This window comes from Andrena cerasifolii, chromosome 15 (assembly GCF_050908995.1).
Source record: "Andrena cerasifolii isolate SP2316 chromosome 15, iyAndCera1_principal, whole genome shotgun sequence".
NCBI classification, from domain to species: Eukaryota; Metazoa; Arthropoda; class Insecta; order Hymenoptera; family Andrenidae; genus Andrena; species Andrena cerasifolii.
The window spans coordinates 6,478,905-6,502,116 of NC_135132.1; the positions used below are offsets into that span (position 1 = coordinate 6,478,905).

The 23,212-nt window shown below is 38.5% G+C and overlaps 1 protein-coding gene across 4 annotated transcripts; it reads left to right on the forward strand.

Annotated features, from left to right (window-relative positions):
• Window positions 1-845: 845 nt before the first annotated feature.
• On the forward strand, window positions 846-22,987 carry LOC143376795 (neprilysin-1). 4 transcript variants are annotated; one of them, XM_076827467.1, is made up of 14 exons: window positions 846-899; window positions 3,992-5,449; window positions 7,099-7,330; window positions 9,958-9,996; window positions 14,567-14,812; window positions 15,010-15,218; window positions 15,871-16,050; window positions 16,463-16,674; window positions 17,953-18,169; window positions 18,355-18,537; window positions 19,098-19,260; window positions 20,662-20,978; window positions 21,667-21,935; window positions 22,516-22,987. In XM_076827467.1, exons 2-14 carry the CDS (start codon window positions 5,342-5,344, stop codon window positions 22,517-22,519), a joined length of 2,379 nt encoding a protein of 792 aa, XP_076683582.1. In that variant the 5' UTR covers window positions 846-899; window positions 3,992-5,341; the 3' UTR covers window positions 22,520-22,987. The 4 variants fall into 4 exon arrangements, with proteins under 4 accessions (XP_076683582.1, XP_076683584.1, XP_076683583.1 ...); XM_076827469.1 differs by lacking the exon at window positions 846-899 and having other exon boundaries at window positions 2,039-4,142; window positions 4,701-5,449; XM_076827468.1 differs by lacking the exon at window positions 846-899 and having other exon boundaries at window positions 2,039-4,069; window positions 4,167-5,449.
• Window positions 22,988-23,212: the final 225 nt, after the last annotated feature.

The window sequence follows — 23,212 nt, forward strand, 5'->3', positions numbered from 1 at the left end:
ACTGCAGATCCGGCGCATGGCAGCCCTGAATGCCAACGACGATAATTGCGTTGGTTGATAATTATCATTATTGTGTCACCCACATCGCGCAGAATGCTCTCACGCATTTTAATATCGCCGTTCGAATGCCTTCTCCGCCTCATAATGAATTCACCGCGCGCCTCATCGAGACGTCGTTGCATCACTCTGTTCAATAATTCAAAATACCAAATACAATGTCGCAGATTTGATTTTCCACGGTTGAACGTTACATAAAAATGGCCCCCTTGAACCTCATTTCACGTGTATTTTTTAAAAAAAAATCTGGCACACGTCACGCACACTTTTTATTCGCATCGAGCATTCGTTAACAGCCTCGAGCCAATCCCGAGTATCGTATTATACGAACGTCTAATGGGTCATTTTGCTTAATTGCTTAAAACGCTCTAGTTCAAAATGGAAATTATTCTGAAAACTTAAAGCTTCTAATTTCAAACCCAAATTTCGAAATTCTACAATTTTTCGTGTATTTATTACATGTATAGGGTGGTTCAAAAGAAAAACGCCACATCAGTATTTTTAATCGCATTAAATCGGCACAAAATACTTTGGGAAATATTTTTGGGAAATTTGGGAAGTTTGAGTAATGGAATATTTTGGTCAAAGTGGGCGAGTCTAGTAATTTTCTTCCCGTTAAGTTAAAGTCGAAATCGATTTTCATGTGATTGTACCGTTAGTGTTGCAAGTTTATCGAATTCCTCACATTACATTTTCGCGATTACGATAATGACGCGATTCACAATGAAGGCGCATGCTTGGTATCGACTTGTACCAGCAACAGCCTCGTGAAACGCAGTCGGAGCCGCAGCAGCAACATTAACAGCAACAGAGAATGACGGTAAACGGAATCGGTTTTATTGGTAAGAGAGACGTAAAACGTTTTTTTTATTGCTATTCGAATCCTTCGAACTTGAAATCCTGAACTTAAAAATCTCCATCATGTAGAATTTCTACTTCTACTTCCTTGACATTTTGCCTTTCCGCATTTTATAAATAACAAATTTATTTAAAATTGTGGATTATTACATTTTGCAATGGGAGTTACAGTTTGGAATTTATTATCTTAGTATTTCAAATATCAACTTTCAAATTCATTTTACAAAAATTAATATAAACTTTACTAATAAATTCTGTATAATTTCATGAAATTAACTTTTAAAATTTAGTTTCTTAAATTCTCGGGTTTCAATATTTTTTAACTTAAGTTTCTAAATTTTTATTTTACTTTTTCAATTGTTGCATCACAATTTAAAACTTCAATTATTAATATCCAACTTTCCTCCATTTTGTAATAACAATTTTATAAACAAAAGACATCGTTTTATACTTTTAGCTATTCCAGTGAATAATACGGAAATTTATAGTACCTTTCAATACCATAAAACGTACAACTGGTCACTTTCAGTCTTCCTATAAATTTTACAACCCCATTAAACCACCCCTCTAAACGGCTGCGCGAATCCTGTTGAAGAAATTAGAACTAGGTCACGAGAAAAAAATCTCAGAAAGTCGTGAGAAATTCAGGGCAAATTCCACCCTTTCAAGTAGTTCGAAAAATGTGTCATGCTTAAAAAGAAAAAAAGCGCTGACGCTAAAGAATTGCCGCCAGAGGCGCGGCCGCGCCGAAATCATATTCTTCAGTCTGGCATTGACCATGGCCCGTGCTCCCTCGGAAAATAAACTTTCCACTTTCAATCGGATATTTCGAATCCAAAGAAAAAAGGAAAACAAAAAACGCTTGGAATTCTAAATTGAACATGAATTCCAACACCTGTCGTCACGACACTTTTATTTTCTGATAAAACAAAAATAAGATTCTCAGAATGCTTAAGATTTTGTACGTTTTACAAATTTGCAAATTTTACAAATATTGCAAATCTTGCAAAAAAAAATAGTATTTATTAAACAGCTTCTCGCGTTATTTTGTTAATTTTTTACGAATTGCTAACACCACATTTGACAACATTTTTTTTTGACGAATCGCTACGAACGAAATAATTATTCTACGATATTTAATTACAAGCGCGAGGCAGTTGTTTAATTTTGAGTTTTGCCTGAATGGAGTCTGTTGAAATAACGCGATAAATTTGTCAGCAGTGGTTGCGCAAACGTGACGCCGCTTGTTGCATCTGTGATATTGTGTAAGCTATTCGGGTTGCTCGAGGGGGTGGTTTTGTTCGTGCCATGCTTCTGATAGGTGACGCGAATTTCACCGTGGAAATAATATTTCGAAATATTGTTTGCTTAAAATATCTCTCACCATTTATATCCTAGACGTGATAAATAATGTGAGAAAACAACCCTTAGTAATTTATCAAACAACTGTTTTATGTAATAATTTTCCACCACTGAATTTTTTTATCAATTCTAAACTTGCCTATTATCACTGTCAAAAAGTGTTAGCACAGCCAACGTCCCACCACCCTTCACTGCCAATTCCAAAACCGAAAAACGCCCCTTAAATAAATAAACATTGGATTCGAATGAAATTCATGCTGATGCAATATTTAAAAATTGCTAAAACCAAAATCCTAAGCGAAAGTTTCATAAAATGTTCTGTAACTTGCCTGCCTACGTTCACCTGCGCGCTATATTCGCCCTCCCCGACCCAACCCTCTATTTTGATCGAGTAAAGTGCATTGCAAATATTCATCAATAACGGCGTTCGCCTGATCAACCGCTTGTTGCATGCAGCCGGCGTAAACAAGCAGCCTTGGACCCTGTTTAATGTCCAACAACCCTTGCGTCCCAAAGTGCAAGAACTTCTGGGTGCTAAATAGGGGTGGTTGTCGAGCTATATCGCGGAGTTTTGAACATCTAAATAGAAAATATCACGAAGGAGCATTTTCCAAATGAAATCACCATTTTCCACGTGACGAAAGCATGCATTTGCTGAATACAGGTTCAGTGGGGTAAATATGGCGAGTGAAAGGGGTGGGGATTAATGAGGAGATACTTGAAGCGACATTAAAGAAAGAGGAGTGCAGGGTTGAAAGGATTTAACACTTGGATGAATTTCTAAGCCAGGTGGAGTATTAGTAGAATGTTGTAGAAACGTTAGAGGAGACATTGTAAATGATAGTTAACAACATCAGTGCTTTTCACTTCTATTTTTAATTAACGAGGGTGGTGGGGAAGTACATTGAAGTACATAAATTGTTTTTTTAGTGTAGAATTTTAAATGAATTAGTTGTACAAAAAGGAAAATTAAAAAATTATTTTAATAACTTAAAGGGTTGAAATAAGGTAGATTTAGGTTGTGCTCTTTTCCGGAGATGAACAAATAATTGCAGGATGACGTGTGTGTAAGTGGGGAAGGGGTAAATAAAATTTGCATTGATTTGCAATTTAATTAATATCAGTTTCATCCTGTATATACTATAATTAATTATTATCCAATTAGCTTCGTGTAATTTCCCGGCGTAGTTCCACCCCAAAAACGGAATTTCGAGTTGGGGTAGAAGAAGGGTGAACGTTTTATATTTAATGGTATTCCAAGCTGCAATTAGGAAAACTTGAATTAACTAGAACATTAGTAAAATTAATTTTGCAATTTCAATCGATTCTAAAATTTTCTCAACAACCCCTCAAAATAAAAGAAAATTCGAAAACTCAAAAAAAAAATATCCCCACCCTCCGTATTACATAAATTGATACAAAATGGATATTATTAATAGAAAAACCGAGAGATCGATCGATACCGAAGCGTGACAGAAAATACCAGCCATATTTTCAACTTGCTATTGGCAGCAAAAATGTCAAAAATCCAACAGAAATCGTAAGACATAGGCAAACACGAGACTCAAGCACACCGTGCAGAAATCAATCCACAAATTTAAGAAGATAGAAATTTCTCCCGCAGGTTAACTTTAATTAAAGTCGACTTCCATTAACAAAATTCGATAGTTTTTCAAAGCGCACTGTCTCTAGAGGCAAACATCAATTCCTATAGGAGTCAGAGAGAATTGGCAAGCAGACAATGTCCCGGGAGCTGGCAAGGGGAGGGAGGGGGGGTGGAACGTCGAGGAGGGTGAGTTTGTGGAGCAAGTGAACGACGATGTCGATGCACGCACCCCTCTGATCAACGAACCGTGCCACCCCAGGTAAAACAGTTACGTACATTTCAGGTATATCGGTGCACGTCCCTACAGACACCATTCCAAAAACTGCATGCAAAATTTCTTCATCTCCCCTGGAGAGGAAAATCGAATTAATTAATTGAATTTCCAAACTGTAAATTACCCTTTACAATCATAAAATTGTCAGCGGTAAGTGTCAGAAAATTGACATTTAAACACAGTGGTTCTTTAAAAACTATAAAAACTGTCAAAAATAAAACTCCTCATATTCAATTTATATGGAGCATTGAAACACTCGGAAAACTAATGGAGAAGGGAAGCAATATTCCACCACACTGCTGGTAACATTCTTCAATTTTCGAATCGCCAAGCGGCCATTGTTTTCCAAAATAAAAAATAAAATCTTCCATAGAAAATTCTACGGCACAACATTGTGAAACTCGACAGCGACAGAATAAAAGGGTGATAGCGTAAAAAGGTACAGAAGCCCGCAGCAAACACCCCCCCTCCTCCAAAAAAAAAAAAATACCAGCAAAAAGGCACAACATACAAGGGCCAATAAAAAAAGAGAAAATCCATCAGGAAACGCGGCAGAGACGATGCCCCACCAGCCACCCCCTTTCCATCGGTCTGACTCGCGTTGTAAACAAAATCGAGGGTTGCCTGAGGGTGAGGACGGCGGAAGTGGAGGGGGAAGGGAGCTCGTGGTGGTGCGAGACTGCGAGGTGTCCGTGGTGGTCGTCAGTAGCACGGCGGTCACAGATCCTTTCGGAACTGAAAAGCTGGCTGATCGCCTCGTTAGCGAGTCTCTTCCACATTCCTTCAGCCACAGGATGGCCCAGGATCGTATCATCCTCCAATCTATCACCCGCAGGGATTAAGAGCCACCCAAAAGCGCGAAGGACCAACAACAAAAAATAACCCGAAACCCCAGTGTGCTCCCTTGGACCCAAAAAACGAACCCTCCCCCCCTCCACCCTTAAACAGTAACTTTTGATGATCGCGGTGTGGAGGATTCGCGATTGAGACTGCCCGAAAGGTTTAACCCGGTGCGAGGATCGATTGATCCGACGGCTGAAGTGGTGTTCGCGCGTCCTGCCCGATCGAGAGCGGCCGCGATGTCAACGTTACACCGGTCGTTGACACAGTTCCCGGGTTGAAAATCGGACCTTTCCGCTGCTCCAGTTGATCCAGGTTACGGACGCGGACTCGTTCAATCGAGGATGAAGTCCGAGGGCAACAACGGATACCTCAGGGCGGCTGTCATCAACGAGCAGAGCGAGATATCGGCTGGTTCCGGTCAGGATCCACCTGCGACGAACCCCCTTCAGGTGAGAGAGAATCCCAGCCGGGGTACGCTGCGACGGGTTGCTCGTCGCAGATTTTTATGCCTGGTCGATTCATTTTTGGTCGCTTGAACGTGCGACGTGTTTGGCAGAGGTTATTTGTGAAGCAATTGCTGGGAATGATGATTGCGGCGAGGATGACGTTGTAGGTGTAGATGTAGATTGAATCGGATCAGTTGACTGTATAAGGTGGGGTTTAATTGGTGGTCAGATGAAGTTGGAGGTGATTCTGCGTGAAAAACTGAAGCGAAAGTGAGGAGCGAGGGTTTTTCGTGCGCGGCTCCGTTTCCGAGTAAATCGAGTTTCAAAAGTCCGTCGAGGGCGCGGGCATGGATTTTGGAATGCAATTTGCTCGAAAACGAAGCGTCGTACGGAAAATTTTGTTTCGGACTTTTTTGCGCAGTTTTGGATAGGGAATCGAACGTACCATTTGCATTTTCGCTGCGCCGCAAATTGTACTCTGTTTTTTTCATTTTTAATAATAATTGTGACAATGGAAATGGTACTTTGATGGATAAACTCGATGGAGTAGTTGGAAATATTATTTATTGTTTCATAGGCACACCTGTGAGCTTGCTGAAATATTCTTGATAATATTCAGATGTAAATTTACCATACTCGATTTCTAATTTCGACATGAATTTCGGAATAATTAATTGCTGTACCATTAGTCGATTACCAATACAGTGGCAACTATTAAGTCTCGCTGATGATTATCGATCACGAGTAAACTTTCTCAACTCAAACGAATATTTATTTTATCGCCGTTCCTCGGCCTTCATTTGCACGACCGTCAGTCTTTATCGCTTGAAGTTTCCACTCTCCAATATTGCGGAGAAGTTTCTTCATTTAACTTCTCTTCGCCTCCACCATGACAAAACTCATAAGTGCTTGCCTCGCAAACAATCGTAGAACGAGTTTCGAAGAACAGAAGCTCTTGAAAACCTAATATTGCGCGAATGAAAATCCGTGCAAATAACTAAATAACAAATACGAAAATCGACTGCTATGTACCAATAACGGAGAAACAGATCGCACAAATGCAAGAAACTGTCAATCGAAATTGTAATTCATAAATTCAGTTCACATTCTCGCTAATTTTGCATATATACTCACGACACTGTACACCTACAAAATTTCAAGAGGCAGTACGCGATTCAGCGCGAAAAACCGAATAAAAAATGTAAAATAGTTTTTCCTCGTACGAGCCTCCGTTTTCACAGAAATCAAACTCAAAACACGCGTAGCGCGCGCCCAATGGAGAAACTCGCAGCTGGTGCTTACATTTTTGAAGTCGATTCACTCAGAAACAGTGGCTCCTACGAAAAAAAGTTACTCTACATTTTCGACGTATTTTTTAACGTAGAATAAGACCCCATAAGTTTTATTCATCTAGAGCGTGTAATTATCGAATAATAAGCAATAAACAAAAGAGAACGAATTTTCCTTCCTGAAATGGGCCCAAATACTTAATTATAAGACCTGTGGGAGCTCTCAGGCTCTGAAAACTTTTCCAAATATTCGATCATGAAGGTGTTTCGATCCCTGACCCATCAGCCCACAGAGCTCATGCATTGTTGAGAGCGGGTGTCTTTTCGATTCCCCATGGAAACGGTGACTTCTTTTTTGCGCAGGTGAGCTACGGCCCCCGTGGAAATACGACAACCACGGTCCTCCATCATCCTGGAAACAGTCGAAGGCCGATCGGCGGGATAACCAGGGCCACGTCGATCACGCGCAGGCGAAGAGGGCCGACAGACAGGCAGCAATTGCTCGGTGTGCTGGCTGTCACTCTCCTCGCCACTTGCCTTTTTATTCTTCTGCTGTTGGCGTTGAACACGAGCCGCGAGTGCATCCAAGAGCCCCGTAAGTTGAATTACCCCTAAACGGCCCCCGGTTACGTCGGACGATCCCGTTTAATTAAGCGGTGGGCGACGATCGACTTAAGCACGCCTATGTGTTCGAGCGTCCTGGCATAGAATTAGGCGTCAGACTAGCGCTAGGCTAGAATAGAAATTGGCGGCGTGATATGGGATTAAACGTGACCATTCAACTGTAGTGAAACGGAGATAGATATCAGGGCACTCCGTAGCTCGAATTCAATTAATCCCGAGGAAGTCGAATCGTGCCTGAAGAATTACTTGCTACGGTGACTCAATGGCCCTTTTAATGGCGCCTAGCAGGCATCCTTTTGGCACAACCGGGGGCCTATTAATATTGCGGGAATTTCATCGGGGTCGGTTTGTTAAAATTATGAGCTAGGAATATCTGTCACGGTGATGTGACGTAAGTCAGAAATTTAAAAAATCGAATTCGCGAAGAATTCGATTTTTTTTTTTTAGATTGCTGACTTACGCCACTTTCATAAACACCGGCACATTTGGTGGGCGAGCGCTTTTGCGGATAAATTTATACGAAATCGTGACCGTGGTGTAACAATTTGTACCTGACCACTGGCAATTAGCGGGGCATGAGAAGTTGGGTAATAATGGAAATCGGCGGATTTGAATTCGGCATTGAAGGGGATTGAGAGGTCGTTGATTGAAATTCACGCGAATCGGGGACACGTGAAATTTATCACCCTGGTGGGCTTTCGATTTAACGCGACTATCGCCCGGGGCCTAGACCGTGGTAACGTGTTTTGCAAAATGCAAATTCTTCGGGATAGTTTGCATGAAGGCTAGTAAATGAAAGCTTGCGAACACAGTTTTTTTTATTTATTATTTAGAACTAGTATTTCAGCGGACTTGTGACTGTGTGTCAGGAAATTGGAAATTAGTCTGGGAGAAATGGGGCAATAAATATTGCGATTTTTAATAAAAGGGGGTGAAAATTGTAATTTATGTAATAGCAATTCTTGGAAAATCTTCAGTGAAAAAATATTACGCACGAATCACGAAAAAGGAGTTTTGAACTTCATCGACACGACTTTGTTAATTTTTGTTATCGATATCAAAGCAGAGGTGGGCAAAATGTAATCTAATTACAAATTACGGTTAAAATGTAATTGTGTAATTGATTACACATCATATTCTGTAATCGTTAAATTAGGTAGTTGACAAAATTGTGGTTAAATTTTTACCACAATTTTCTGTAATCATTAATTTAATTAGTTGACAAAATTGTGACAAATTTTTTACCACAATTTTCTGTAATCATTAATTTAGGTAGTTGACAAAACTGTGACAAAATTTTTACCACAATTTTCTGTAATCGTTAATTTAGGTAGTTGGCAAAATTTTGTCACAATCCACGATTACAGAAAATTATGCGTAATCAGTTACATAATTACATTTTAATCGTAATTTGTAATTAGATGACATTTTGCCCACAATATTGTCAACTACCTAAATTAACGATTACAGAAAATAATGTGTAATTAATCACACAATTACATTTTAATCGTAATTTGTAATTTGTAATTAGATTACATTTTACCCAACTCTGTATCAAAGGGTCGAATACATCATACTTAGTGAACGATGGACAATTGAATGAATAGGTTTTCGATGCCGAGCGGCGCGTGCTGGTCGTATGAGAAACGAACATCGATCAGCCGAATCGAATCGAATTGAGTCGAGGCTATCAAGTTCCACTTGAAGAGGCCGCTTTACAGTGTTACCTCATAGCCAATGGCTGAATTAATCAATTTACTGGCAGCCATAAATGCTCGCCACAAAATTAAAAAGCAATTATAACGTTTTGCAAGCTGATTGATATACACTAATGAAAATGGCACTTTTTTAAAATTTTCTTTTGATATATATATATATATATATATATCTCTTTATATATATATCAAAAGAAAATTTTTAAAAAATATATAGATAAAGAGATATATATATATCAAAAGAAAATTTAAAAAATATATATAGATAAAGAGATATATATATCAAAAGAAAATTTAAAAAAATATATAGATAAAGAGATATATATATCAAAAGAAAATTTAAAAATATATATTGATAAAGAGATATATATATATCAAAAGAAAATTTTAAAAAAGTGCCATTTTCATTTGTGTATATCAATCACCTTGCGAAATATATATATCAAAAGAAAATTTAAAAAAAAAGTTTCATTGAGACAAGCATAAGTTCACGTGTCAATTCCATTTGAACAAGTATTTTTAATTGAGTTTTACTTCCGTGAAAGTGAATTGTTGGCTTCTTTTGAAATAAAAGGATAAATGGCACACTTATAGTTGCACTGTACACTTTCGCAAGTGTAAAGATGAAGAGCCACTTGCAAAAATATAAAAGATGACAATACTGCTTTGTCCTAGCAGCAGGTGATACGATTGAAAGCATGACGCCACAGTGGCACAGAAAATTACTTTTTGTTCGCACAGAAAATGGTACCTGGAGATATGTTCATAAGACAAATGTTTCTTTATTTCGTCCATTATCGATTCAACTTCTTTGACACCCTCCATGTAGCTTAACGACAGCAGGGGAATAATTTTAAAACCGCAAAATGAATTTCTGTTCCAGGTCCAAACGTCTGTATGACAGAGGAATGCATCAGAACAGGTAACTGCAAAATTAATTATTAAAAAAAAAAAACAGTTTCGTCTCTGAAATGAGTAAAACAGACGAGAACTATTGACGTTTTTAATTTTACTGACCAAGCTTCCAGCAGCGTTTAGAGACTTATAAAATACGAGAAAAAAGTTTATATAAACATACGTCGGAAATCGCCTAAGTAGTTCTCGAGATGTAACATTAGAAAGTTAATTGCAAGCATCATACTACTTTCACAAAGGCCGCCATTCGTGCAGGCGGTTGCCTCATATTCTCAGTGCATAGAAATAGTTTCTAAACGCAGTGCATCAGTCAAACTAAAAATTATCTCGCATTTAGGTAAGAAAGTCCTACACCCACTAACCGAACAACAAAGTAAAACCTCTGTATCGCAAAAACCAAACACTTCGAAAGCCACATTCACATAAACTTTTTCTCTCATTTCGTGCTTCTCAACAAGCTCTCAGAAGTTCGAATTCTAAAAAAGCGCTCTTTCCAAAGGGGGCCCGTTCTAAGCCTTCCATTTATATATATAAAAAAAAGTAAATGAATGAAATAGTGTTTACTGCTTCCCTTTTGAAATAATTATCTCCAATAATTGTCTTAAAATATTATTTACTTGTAAATCATTATTTAATTTTATTCAGAATAAACTTTCATTTCTGAAGATTTACTTTTTTTATCGCATCTTTTATAACAAATATTTCTTACGTCACCCCCTTGCTTTTTAACAAATCGGGCCCCCCGAAGTTTGATAACCCCGGGCGACAAAAATCTTAATCCGGCCCTGCTAGCTATACTCCCGAAATTAGGGACCATTCGTAAATTACGTAAGGGCAAGAAATCATTTTAAATACAAATTTGTGTAGGAAATTTTTATTTAAAACAATTCTTTGCCCATCTCTGCTTAAGGGTAACTTTGTCGATTTCTTCCCCCGCCCCTGACTATAAAAATTCGCAAGATTTTAGATTCCAACCCCCTCCCCTTCCTCACGTAATTTTCAACTGCATTTTTCCAGTTACTAAAATTCTTTTAAAGGTTTATAAAATCCATTTAACTGAGTTTCGTGCGCACGATGAAATATCGTTTTTTTAATACTAAAAATATTAAAATTAGGTTAAAAAATATTACGCAAAATGCTACCTGACTTCCTCCCCTTCCCCTTTCTAAGAAAACGTAAGAAATTCGCGACCTCCTCCTCCCCAAAAAAGCCTCACTTAACTTAAGAACCACCCCTTACTAAAAACAACGACAAAAAAAAATAAATTCTCATAGCTAGCAGTTCACGGGGCTCAGGGAGCCATATTTGTGGCGAAATCGAAATACTACGCACCATTTCCTTTTAACGTAGCACTCAATAGCCGCTCTTCACGCCTAGCCGCGATTATTCGATAAAAAAAGCGACGAAAAATAGCGGGTAGTTGGCGAAACTGCCATCGATCACTCTGCGAGCCGCGAGAATTGGCTCGTCGCGCGGAAGCCAAAATATTCGCAGGGCATTGCGGGGTCCGATATTCGAGGCCGCCGACGGCGGAAACGCTATCAAATCAGCGGAAACTGATTGGCGGTCGGCGTGGAATTGCGTTTGTCCCATGACAAACGCGTGCCTCGTGCACGCCTCTCGAATCCGATTAACCGATCCCTCCCGCGGGATTGCTTGTTGACCAGGCGTAACCAAATTTCATTTTCATTTCTCGCGAAATTCGTCGCTCAAACGGCTGGGGATCCCCCAGAGCGCGGCTTAATTGCTCCACCGCCGTGGACGCCCCGGCCGATGCATAATGAGCGCGGGAATATCGGGCTGGATTTTCGATTGTTTATTTAACGGAGGCAGGCGAATCGAGCGCCAGCGATTTGGTTCGTTGCACCGTTGCGTTAACTCTTGGAGACGAGGGACATTTATTCGTCGTTGTTCCCCGATTTTTTTTGTTCAATTTTGTCGCTCTCACGTGGCGAATAATCGAGGGGGTGAAATTGATATGGGTGTGAGAGGCAATTGGAGAAATTCAGTGGCTGCTACAGCTGTCTCTTTTTTTTTTTTTTTTTAATTTTTGGTAATTCGGTGATGAGTGGTTTAGGTATTTATATTGTTGTGCTGTAATTATTTAATTTTCTGAATTTACTGATTTTTGTTATTTTTAGTAGTTCGAGGAATAGTAAATTGAAAATGGAAGTCTTGTAGGGTGTATTTTGAAGCTTGCTGTAGAATTTGGGGAGGTGGTAACCTGGAATAATTAGTTGATTCCGTTCAGACTGTGAATATCACTTTTACATCGTCAGAATTAATTGACGGGGTACCTTTTTTCATTTCCAAAACTTAGAGATCCAGGGTTTTTAATCAACACGTCTGTTTTGCGCTTAATTAAATGTTCTGCGGAAATTGCATTTCTGCCTTGGGGTAAATTGAATTCTGTTTTACACTGTATTATTACCGTTTTTCTACGGGGGTTGAAAATAAAGAGCAGTAATTAAACTCGCGTTCTACGCGGAAAAAGGAGATGAGAAATGAACACTCGACCTGAATTTAAAATTACGGCGAAGTACCAGCCACTTCACCGAGTACAACAAATACAAAATTAAAGCAGCTTCTACATTTTTATAAATTGAAATTAAACATGCAGATTTTGCAACGTAATAAGGAATAACGTGTTCTAGTAATTGTAGGTACTTTATAATACACGATCATTCCATTTTAGCTGAAACTGAAATGGTATAATAACGCGTAAAGAATTTCGAGGTACACTCAACCCCATTTTTCTAAACCGCTGAGGATAATTAGATCTGGGAGCGAGTTCCTACGATATCCCAGAGGAACCTTCTTATCCGTAAAATATAATTTATCTGGGGGGTAATTAATCCTGAGGTCGTGGCGATACTCGTTAAACCTACCTTACTCGATTAGGTTCCTGTGATATTAGCTGGCTACAAAATTACTCTGTGCAATTACACTTCAATCTGATCGACCTTTTAAAATGTCAAACACTTTTTCAGGATGTATTTCGACATAGAGGGGCAGAAATAGATTCAGGAATCAATTAAATAGGATTATCCTTTTACTAGTACCTCCCATACACTATACAAGACTTTCAGGTGTAGTGTGCATGGCAGGCTGTATTCCTGAAATATGAAAGTATAGAAATCTGGTGGACTGTAGAGAGGGCATAGGAATATTGGTGCAGAGGAGCATTGGTCCCAGGAGTATTGGGGCACAGGAGTATTAGAACACAAATATATTGGGACACAGGAATATTAGAATGCAGGAGTATCGGGGCCTAGGAGTATAAGGGTAGTGGAGTATTGGAACACAAAAGTATTGGGGCATAGGAGTATTGGAGAACAGGAGTATTGGGACACAGAAGAATTGGGTATAGGAGTATAAGGGCAGAGGAGTATTACAGCACAGGAGTATTTGGGCATAGGAGTATTGGGGCACAGGAGTATTGGAGCACGGGAGCATTGGGCCCAGGAGTATTGGGGCAAAGGAGTATTAGAACATCAATGTATTGGGACACAGGAGTATCGGGACCTAGGAGTATAAGAGTAGAGAAGTATTGGAACACAGAAGTATTGGGGCATAAGAGTATTGGGGCACAGGAGTATTGGGACACAGAAGAATTGGGGCATATGAGCATAAGAGCAGAGGAGTATTACAGTACAGAAGTATTTGGATATAGGAGTATTTGAATATAGAAGTATTGGGGCACAGGAGTATTGGAGCACGGAAGTATTGGAGCACAGGAGTATTAGAACAAAAATGTATTGGGACACAGGAGTATTAGAACACAGGAATATCGGGACCTAGGAGTATAAGAATAGAGAAGTATTGGAACACAGAAGTATTGGGGCATAAGAGTATTGGGGCACAGGAGTATTGGGACACAGAAGAATTGGGGCATAGGAGTATAAGGGCAGAGAAGTATTACAGTACACAAGTATTTGTATATAGGAGTATTTGAATATAGGAGTATTGGGGCACAGGAGTATTGGGGCACAGGAGTATTGGAGCACCGAAGTATTGGAGCACAGGAGTATTAGAACAAAAATGTATTGGGACACAGGAGTATTAGAACACAGGAATATCGGGACCTAGGAGTATAAGAATAGAGAAGTATTGGAACACAGAAGTATTGGGGCATAAGAGTATTGGGGCACAGGAGTATTGGGACACAGAAGAATTGGAGCACATGAGTATAAGAGCAGAGGAGTATTACAGTACAGAAGTATTTGGATATAGGAGTATTTGAATATAGAAGTATTGGGGCACAGGAGTATTGGTGCACAGGAGTATTGGGACACAGGAATATTCGGCAGAAGAATACCTTGGTACAGGACTACTTGTGCCTTCGCCAATAGTCAACGAAGTACATATCGAAGAATTGGAGCATTGGAATACTAAGACCATGGAGTATTGGGCCCATTCAAGAATTGGTGCAATATCACACGCATAGTCCCACACTCTAACAAAAACTCTAAACACAAAATTCAAATTCACCTATAATTACTATGCCATATGCCAACATCCCAAATGAAAAAAAAAGTTCCACTGTCGAAACTTTCCTATCACCAAACCCATTTCAGCGGCCAGTCTCTTATCAGCGATGGACCGAACGGCAGCTCCCTGCGTGAATTTCTTCCAATACGCCTGTGGCGCCTGGAATCGGCTACACGTAATACCGGAAGACAAAAGTTCCATCAGTACGTTCGAGGTGCTCGCGGACCAGCTGCAGGTGATCCTGAAACGTGTCCTGGAGGAGCCATCGAACTCAGACGACAACAACGCCACTTTGAAGGCCAAGATGTTCTACAAATCGTGCATGGACATCCGTGGGTACAACGAAAAAAATTTCAAACGTGTGCTTTTGTTAAAAAAAATTCACGCTAACCACAGTAATCGCGTTCTCTTGCATAGAAACCTTGAAAGATTCCGCTTCTCTCGAACGCTACGAGGATAAAATAATTAATTTTCTCCGTGGGTACATAGTAAAATTTTAAGCGCTCCCGATTATTTTTGTCTCTCACAGCCAATATCAGGGAGATCGGTGATGTTCCGCTTAAAAGGACCCTAAAGATTCTCGGTGGCTGGCCAGCAGTGGTTGGCCCGTCCTGGAAGCCACCTCCTTATCCGGTCGAGGTTCTTTTGGGACGAATTCGTGGGGAGTACAACGAGGGAGTGCTAATGGAACAGTGGGTTGGTCCAGATGACAAGAACTCCTCAGCCAACATCCTCCAGGTGCGCCGGCAAAGTAAGGCCCCTTGGTCGACGACTGCACAATATAACAATTGGAATGCACAGTTGAAAAGAGGGTAGGACGATCGGTCCAAAAGAAACTAGCGACTCTCTTAGCTTATTGTTGTTATACCGGGTAGTTTTTAAGTAGCTCGCATAATGCATAGTGATTCTACATGAAGAAATCAAGCGGAAATGTAGAATGACATTTCCTCGTATAAGTTGCCGTTTTGGAAGAAATTGAGTTTCAAAATTCACCGAGTACGGGCGCACGAGTTTCATCTGAGAATCTGCGCCACCCATGCACTTAACTTCAACAGTAATTTTCTCGAAAACGAACGCTTCAATCGAAACACTTCATTCTATATTTTCGATGCAGTTTTTTATGAGGAATGCAGTTCTTTGAGCAACATCGAACAATGGCGTATAATTATCGGGTAATTGGAGTAAATATGGAAAAAGTTTCATTGACAAAATAGATAACTATATTTAGTTTAGCTGTGGCGAAATTAAATTTTCTTTCAATGTGAAAAACTTTGTGAACAAAGACGTAATCCTCCACGTTAAGGAATTATTGTTTCGTGTAGGCGAAGAGATAATTACTTCATCCAGTTCACAGATGCGGAACAGTTGAATGAATAGAGATTTTTCGCAGCTGGATCAGATGCAGCTGGCGTTGCCGAGCAGGGACTACTACCTGAAGAAGAGCAGCGAAGCTGAATTAAAAGCGTATCATCGTTACATGACCAACGTGTCCGTACTGCTTGGCGCGAACCCTCTGACCGCAGCTGAGGAGTTCAATCGCGTGATACTGTTTGAGAAACAATTAGCCAATGTGAGATTACAAATTGAGATTTTTGCTTGTACGGAATAGTTATTATTTTGATACCTCACTTTCGCTTTAGTTTATTTTCAACGCTCATATTTAAAATTTAAATGTCCTGATAGGAACATATATGAACTTCCTGGGAGAGTATGAAAATTTACATGTAGAAAAATATAAAAATTTACATGTAGAAAAATATAAAAATTTACATGTAGAAAAATATAAAAATTTACATCTAGAAAAGTATAAAAATTTATGGCTTGAATAATATAAAAATTTACATCCAGAAAAGTAGAAAAATTTATGGCTAGAAGAATATAAAATTTTATGGCTAGAAAAATAAAAAAGTTTTTCACCGAAATGAGGAGAAAATAAATTTAGAATTCTTAGCCATCGCAAACCATTTGAAAATGAATTTTAGGCGTCGTTGCCAGAGGCGGACAGGCACGACACCTCCGCCATTTACCGGAAGCTGACGTTGCGCGAATTGCAGCACGAAATACCGCAGCTGAAGTGGCGCGCTTACCTTCAGGAGTTCCTCAATGCTCCAATAACGGAGGAGGAGCCTATCGTGGTATACGCTATGCCTTATTTCGCGCAAATGGGTCGCATCGTACAGAGGACAGATCGCAGGTAACGAGATATTTTAAAAGCTAAAGAAAAAAAAAGGTTTTTGAGTAATATAAACGACGAAAGATATCGAGATGTAAGAAGTAGATTTGTGTATTAATTTTTCAGTACAATACCGTCGCAAAAATATAGAAGTCTAGTATTAATATGAAAATTTTCGAAATCCCTTAAAAAATTGAACAAATATTTTTAAAAATAGTATTATTATTGTTGTATACGTAGAGTTTTTGAAATATTTCCTTCGTAAGGTGAATGAACAATATAAAGTACAAAAAAAAAATGTTACGTGAAGATATGTTGCGCAAACTTCAGTTTTTGAGTTTTAAGGTATCAAAGTAGATTGCTAGATATATAATTACAAATTCTATAATTAAAGGTATTTCTATAACTTTTATAATTTTTATAATTTCTAGATATAATTTCTGTAATTACAATTTCTATAAAATTAAAGGTATTTCTATAATTTCTACACTATCTATAATTTCTATAACTTCTATAACTTCTATAACTTCTATAACTTCTATAACTTCTATAACTTCTATAACTTCTATAACTTCTATAACTTCTATAATTTCTATAACTTCTATAACTCCTATAACTTCTGTAACTTCTATAACTTCTATAAGTTCAATAATTTCTATAATTTCTATAATTTCTATAATTTCTATAATTTCTATAATTTCTATAATTTCTATAATTTCTATAATTTCTATAATTTCTATAATTTCTATAATTTCTATAATTTCTATAATTTCTATAATTTCTATAATTTCTATAACTTCTATAATTTCTATAATTTCTATAATTTCTATAATTTCTATAACTTCTATAACTTCTATAACTTCTATAACTTCTATAACTTCTATAACTTCTATAACTTCTATAACTTCTACAATTTCTAGAATTACTATAATTTCTATAATTTCTATAATTACATTCTCTATAATTAAAGGTATTTCTATAAATTAGTATTTCTTATAATTCAATAGACGCTAATCAGCGCCGAATCCCTTGATCCTTTACTTCATTAATAACCAAAGAGACATTATGACTATATTACTCCAAATCGTAACTGAGCAAGCATTCCTCTTCAACTCTCCATAACTCGAAAACCACGACTTGGATAGTCACAGTTCACATAACGTTCTTTTTCCATCTTTGTACTGTAGATTCAGACCTCGTAACCTTTATACAAAATTAAACCACGATTTATGAGAAGAAGCTTAAAGAAGACAGGATATTGTTAATATTCTTAGGTAGTGTGATGAATGCCTTTTACAGAACGCTGCACAATTACATATTGTGGCGGCTAGTCATGTCCATAATGCCCCACATGATAGACGACTACCAGCAGAGAAGGGTCGAATTTCGGAAGATCCTTCAGGGAATACTGAGCGAGAGGAACAGGTGGGCACAGTGTGTCGAGTGGACGAACAAAAAGCTAGGCATGGCTGTGGGTGCCCTTTTTATTCGTGACAATTTCAATCACGACAGCAAGGTGACTACCTCCTTTCTCTTTTTAACATACGACACATTTCGTTACTCGACAAGCAACATCAGGAATGAATTAAAAAACTCGACCGTTATACAGGGTGGCTCGTAACGAAACCGATTTTTTCACTTTCAATATTATTTCCAACCTTAAGGGTAACTGATGATTTTAAAGGACCATTTCCTTTTCAGGAAACTGCACTGGAGATGATTCACACGATACGCGAGGCGTTTAACGAATTGTTGGCGGAAAATCATTGGATGGACGACGAGACCAGGGCTGTGGCTAAAAGCAAAGCTGACTCTATGAACGAGAGGATCGGGTATCCTGAATTTTTAAAAGATCCAGTAGAACTGACAAAGGAGTACGTAATGGTAAGTAACTTTTAATTACACTGAGAATATTTTAAAAAAATATTTAGCTTCCATAGAAATTTTCCGAGATAGTATGACAGTTTTTGAATATGAAATTGTAAAAGTTCCTACTCTGAAAAGTGTTATTTATGGTTTATGTGAAATCTGGAGCAAAAATAAGCAGGGGTGGATTTAGAGCTTTGGCGCCATTTCTGTGAAATATTTAAAAGAGTTGAGACAATTTTAAAATTAATTTAACATGTCAACTCAAATATGAGTTATTCCTAATTTGTTGCACGAAAAAAAGTGAAGTGTTTTTAATGTTGTTTCAAGCCTCCGTGTTTAAAGATCGCCCGTTACTTTCGGTGATGGGGAAAATAGATAGACATTTTATTTTGCAAAAAAATAAAAAGTAACAGGGAAAAATATTCTGCTACCTTTTTCAATTTCTTTCGCTGAAAATTTGCCACCCTAGGCTGTAGCCTACTTAGCCTGTATGTATACAAATCCGCCCCTGCAAATGGGATTATTCTATATTGGATTCGTAAACACATGGTGTTCTCTATATTGAATTCCACCAGCTAAATATCACGGAAAACTACTTCCTGGAGAACGTGCTGGCAGTGATGAAGTACGACGCTTATAACAATCTACAGAAACTGCGAAAGCCAGTTGACAGGGATAAATGGTCTACGGAGCCAGTTGTCGTGAACGCCTTCTACAGTCCCAACAAAAACGACATAGGTACATCTAGATATTTCTCAAAACGAGATACATATAAAGATTCTGAGATTCTGAGATCTGAAACTTTTAAAGAGATTTGAGGTCCTAGAGTTCTGGGGTATTTGGAATCCGGAATTTTGGGATTTTAAGATCCTTAAATACTCAGGTATTGGGATTTTGGGATTTCATGATCCTTAAATACTCAGGTATTGGGATTTTGGGATTTCATGATCCTTAAATACTCAGGTATTGGGATTTCATGATCCTTAAATACTCAGGTATTGGGATTTTGGGATTTCAAGATCTTTAAATACTCAGGTATTGGGATTTTGGGATTTCGAGATCCTTAAATACTCAGGTATTGGCATTTCAAGATCCTTAAATACTCAGGTATTGGGATTTCATGATCCTTAAATACTCAGGTATTGGGATTTTGGGATTTCATGATCCTTAAATACTCAGGTATTAGGATTTTGGGATTTCATGATCCTTAAATACTCAGGTATTGGGATTTCAACATCCTTAAATACTCAGGTATTGGGATTTTGGGATTTCATGATCCTTAAATACTCAGGTATTGTGATTTCATGATCTTTAAATACTCAGGTATTGGGATTTTGGGATTTCAAGATCCTTAAATATTCAGGTATTGGGATTTTGGAATTTCAAGATCCTTAAATACTCAGGTATTGGGATTTCAAGATCCTTAAATACTCAGGTATTGGGATTTTGGGATTTCAAGGTCCTTAAATACTCAGGTACTGGGATTTTGGGATTTCAAGATCCTTAAATACTCAGGTATTGGGATTTTGGGATTTCAAGATCCTTAAACACTCAGGTATTGGGATTTTGGTACTATGGTATTCGCAGGCTCTGGGTTCCTGTGATTTTAGGATTAGGAGATCCTGAACTTTTTAGGGGTCCTGAACATTCGGGATTTTGGGACTAAGGAACTCATAGGCTCTGGGTTCCTGGAATTATAGGATTAGGAGATTCTGGACTTCTTTTTGGGTCCTGAACATTTTGGACCGTGGGATTATGTTATCCTGGTGTTCAGAGATGCTCGAATTATGGGGCTATGAAGTACACATACATCTTGGGTACTTGGGGTTTTGGGTCCGTGGGACCTTCAGGCCCAGAGTTGCTGGGACATTGGAACTATAACATCACAGTACTCTTATACCCAGAAATCAAGTGAAGCAGCTGGGTTCTTATGGTCACGAGCTACTATTTAATTGCACTTTTAGGTTTCCTCAGATCCGAGGAACTAGGGGAATACCCCTACGAATGTCTCTATAAGTATTCGGAACTCAGAATCTAGAAACATGTAGATCCAGATTCTCTCCTAATTGTTTACTGCTCAGTAAAGCAAAACCATCCAAAAGCAGAAGGTCATTTTTAAAACTAGCTTTCCCATTTCAGTCTTCCCAGCAGGGATTCTCCAGCCGCTCTTCTACTCGCAGCACTTCCCAAAATCCCTGAACTACGGCGGCATCGGTGTGGTGATTGGCCACGAAATCACTCACGGTTTCGACGACAAGGGGCGTCAGTTCGACAAAGACGGGAACATGATGCAGTGGTGGAACGAAGCAACAGTCAGAGCCTTTCGAGAGAGGGCTCAGTGCATCGTGGATCAGTACTCCAGGTACAAACTGCAGGAGGTGAACCTTTACATCAATGGCAGGATGACCCAGGGGGAGAACATCGCTGACAATGGAGGACTCAAACAATCATTTCGAGTAAGGCACCTTTTTTCAAATGCAGAAATATACAGGGTGTCCCAGTATTGGTGGCACAACCGAGGAGGGGGTGATTCTACATGAAAAAAATAAATCGAAAATGGAAAATATATTTTTTTTTATTTGAGGCTTTGTTTTTCGAGATAATCGACTTTGAATGTTATCAATATTATTATTATTATTAATTAAGGGACGTTTAATGTTGATTCCTTATAAATATTGTGTGTTATTATCTCTCTCTGTCTGCTTAGAATGAGTTTATAAATTAAAATAAGATATAAATCCTCAAATGAAGAAAACTTGTTGTATATTTTCGAAATATTTTTCCATGTAAAATCACCCAGAGACGGGCAGAATTTTTATTTAATTAAAAAAATTTAAACAATTATTCGTCATTTGTCGGATAAAGTTAACTCGGGGTAAGGACTGACGAATAATTCTTTTAACTTTTATCGAACATTTATTTAAATAAAAATTTTGCCTATCTCTGGAATTGCCCCCTCCTCGATTTTACCACCAATACTGGGTCACCCTGTATTAAACATAACCTATATTAAAAATGCAGAATATTAAAAATACCTTGATTTATGTAACAAAAGCTTCAAAGACCAATTAATACTGTTAAAAACGAACATCGCAGCTAATAATCTCACTGACGATTTTCGTTCCCTTTTCTGTTGGGATACAGGCGTACAAAAAATGGGTGTCGATACACGGAGAGGAGCCCCTGCTACCTGGCGTGAATCTCACCCACGATCAACTGTTTTTCCTCAACTACGCTCAGATTTGGTGTGGCTCCATGAGACCAGAAGACGCCCTAACGAAAATACGAAGCAGCGTCCACTCGCCGGGTCTAATAAGGGTCCTAGGCCCACTGTCCAACAGCGAGGACTTCGCCAGGGCCTACGACTGCCCTCTAGGCTCGCCGATGAATCCCACACACAAATGCAGCGTTTGGTATGTTCCGTGCAAAGCCGTTGAAACATCTCCTTTTACCTTCGCTCAGCATTATTATTTATCTGATTCAAATTCAAAATTTGTGTCTCTCGATTAGATACGACACCGCCTGGGTTTAGAAAGAACACTGTAATTGGCTAAGCATAACAATTCTGATAGACAGTAAACCGTTTAATTGTTGAATTAAAAATTCTTCGCCCAGAATATCAAAATTCCTCTATGCAGGTATCGGGACACCTAAAACTTAAACTATCAGCTTTGCTAGTTTTTAAATTTTCATTACAATCGCGTTCATTCAAACCACTCAGGATTTAATCTCGAGGGGAGCCAAGTTGGGCGTATAAAAATTCAATAAAATTCGTTGGGTGATTATAAAAATTTATTTGAAGGATAAAATCCAGTTTTATTTTTCTTTTACAAAGCTCTTGAATTACTTCAGTCGTGGTTACATTAATCTCCGTTTTCCTTCTTCTTTGGGGGGCCAAGGGGCCCTGGCACCCCCTCTAGGTGCGCCACTGTCTTTACGTCGTTACGCTGTAATCGTTTTCGATAACCGTTCTTCCTTACAACACTGTTCCAGGTAATGTTGAAGGCATGCAGAACAAGCAAGAAGATGCTAAATAGTTAAGATTCTTACTGAATCGTTGGACTGAAGGTGCAGAGGACCTTGGAGAAAAATATCATCTAGAGGTGCACTTGTTCAGCCCGCATCAACTGTGGGCCACGATGGGACCACACGAGACCAGCCTCATTTCGTCGTGGTTCTCAGTGGCGTGAATCTTAAATGTATTGGAATTTGGAAAATACGTGTTCGTATAGTTGTAGAGGAATACGAAAGGATTGTTTCAGATTGTGTGTAAGTGTGTACCCGCCTGCTTGTGCCGCTGGGTATTAATGAAGATCAAGATTAAGGTGTCCGCCTAAGATCCCATGGACAACTATTACGTGTGTATATACAATGCGTTATAATCATTACGTTCCAATCGCTTCTGTATGATTCAACTCACCGTGAAAGATATTAATAAACTTTTCGATCAAAATAAAGATGTGAAGATTCGTTGTATTTTTTATAACCCCCAATTCTAGAAATATGGGCGAGTACACCTCAGTGCCTATTTTGCAACACACTTTTTACAGTATAATTTGCAGGACTGTAAACTATTATATAGAGGTAAAATACATGGTACCGAAATTTATATTTCCGAACGACAAATACAGCATTTCTACAGTACCACATCCACGTTATTTCTACATAACGAATCGCAAAGTTTCTACAT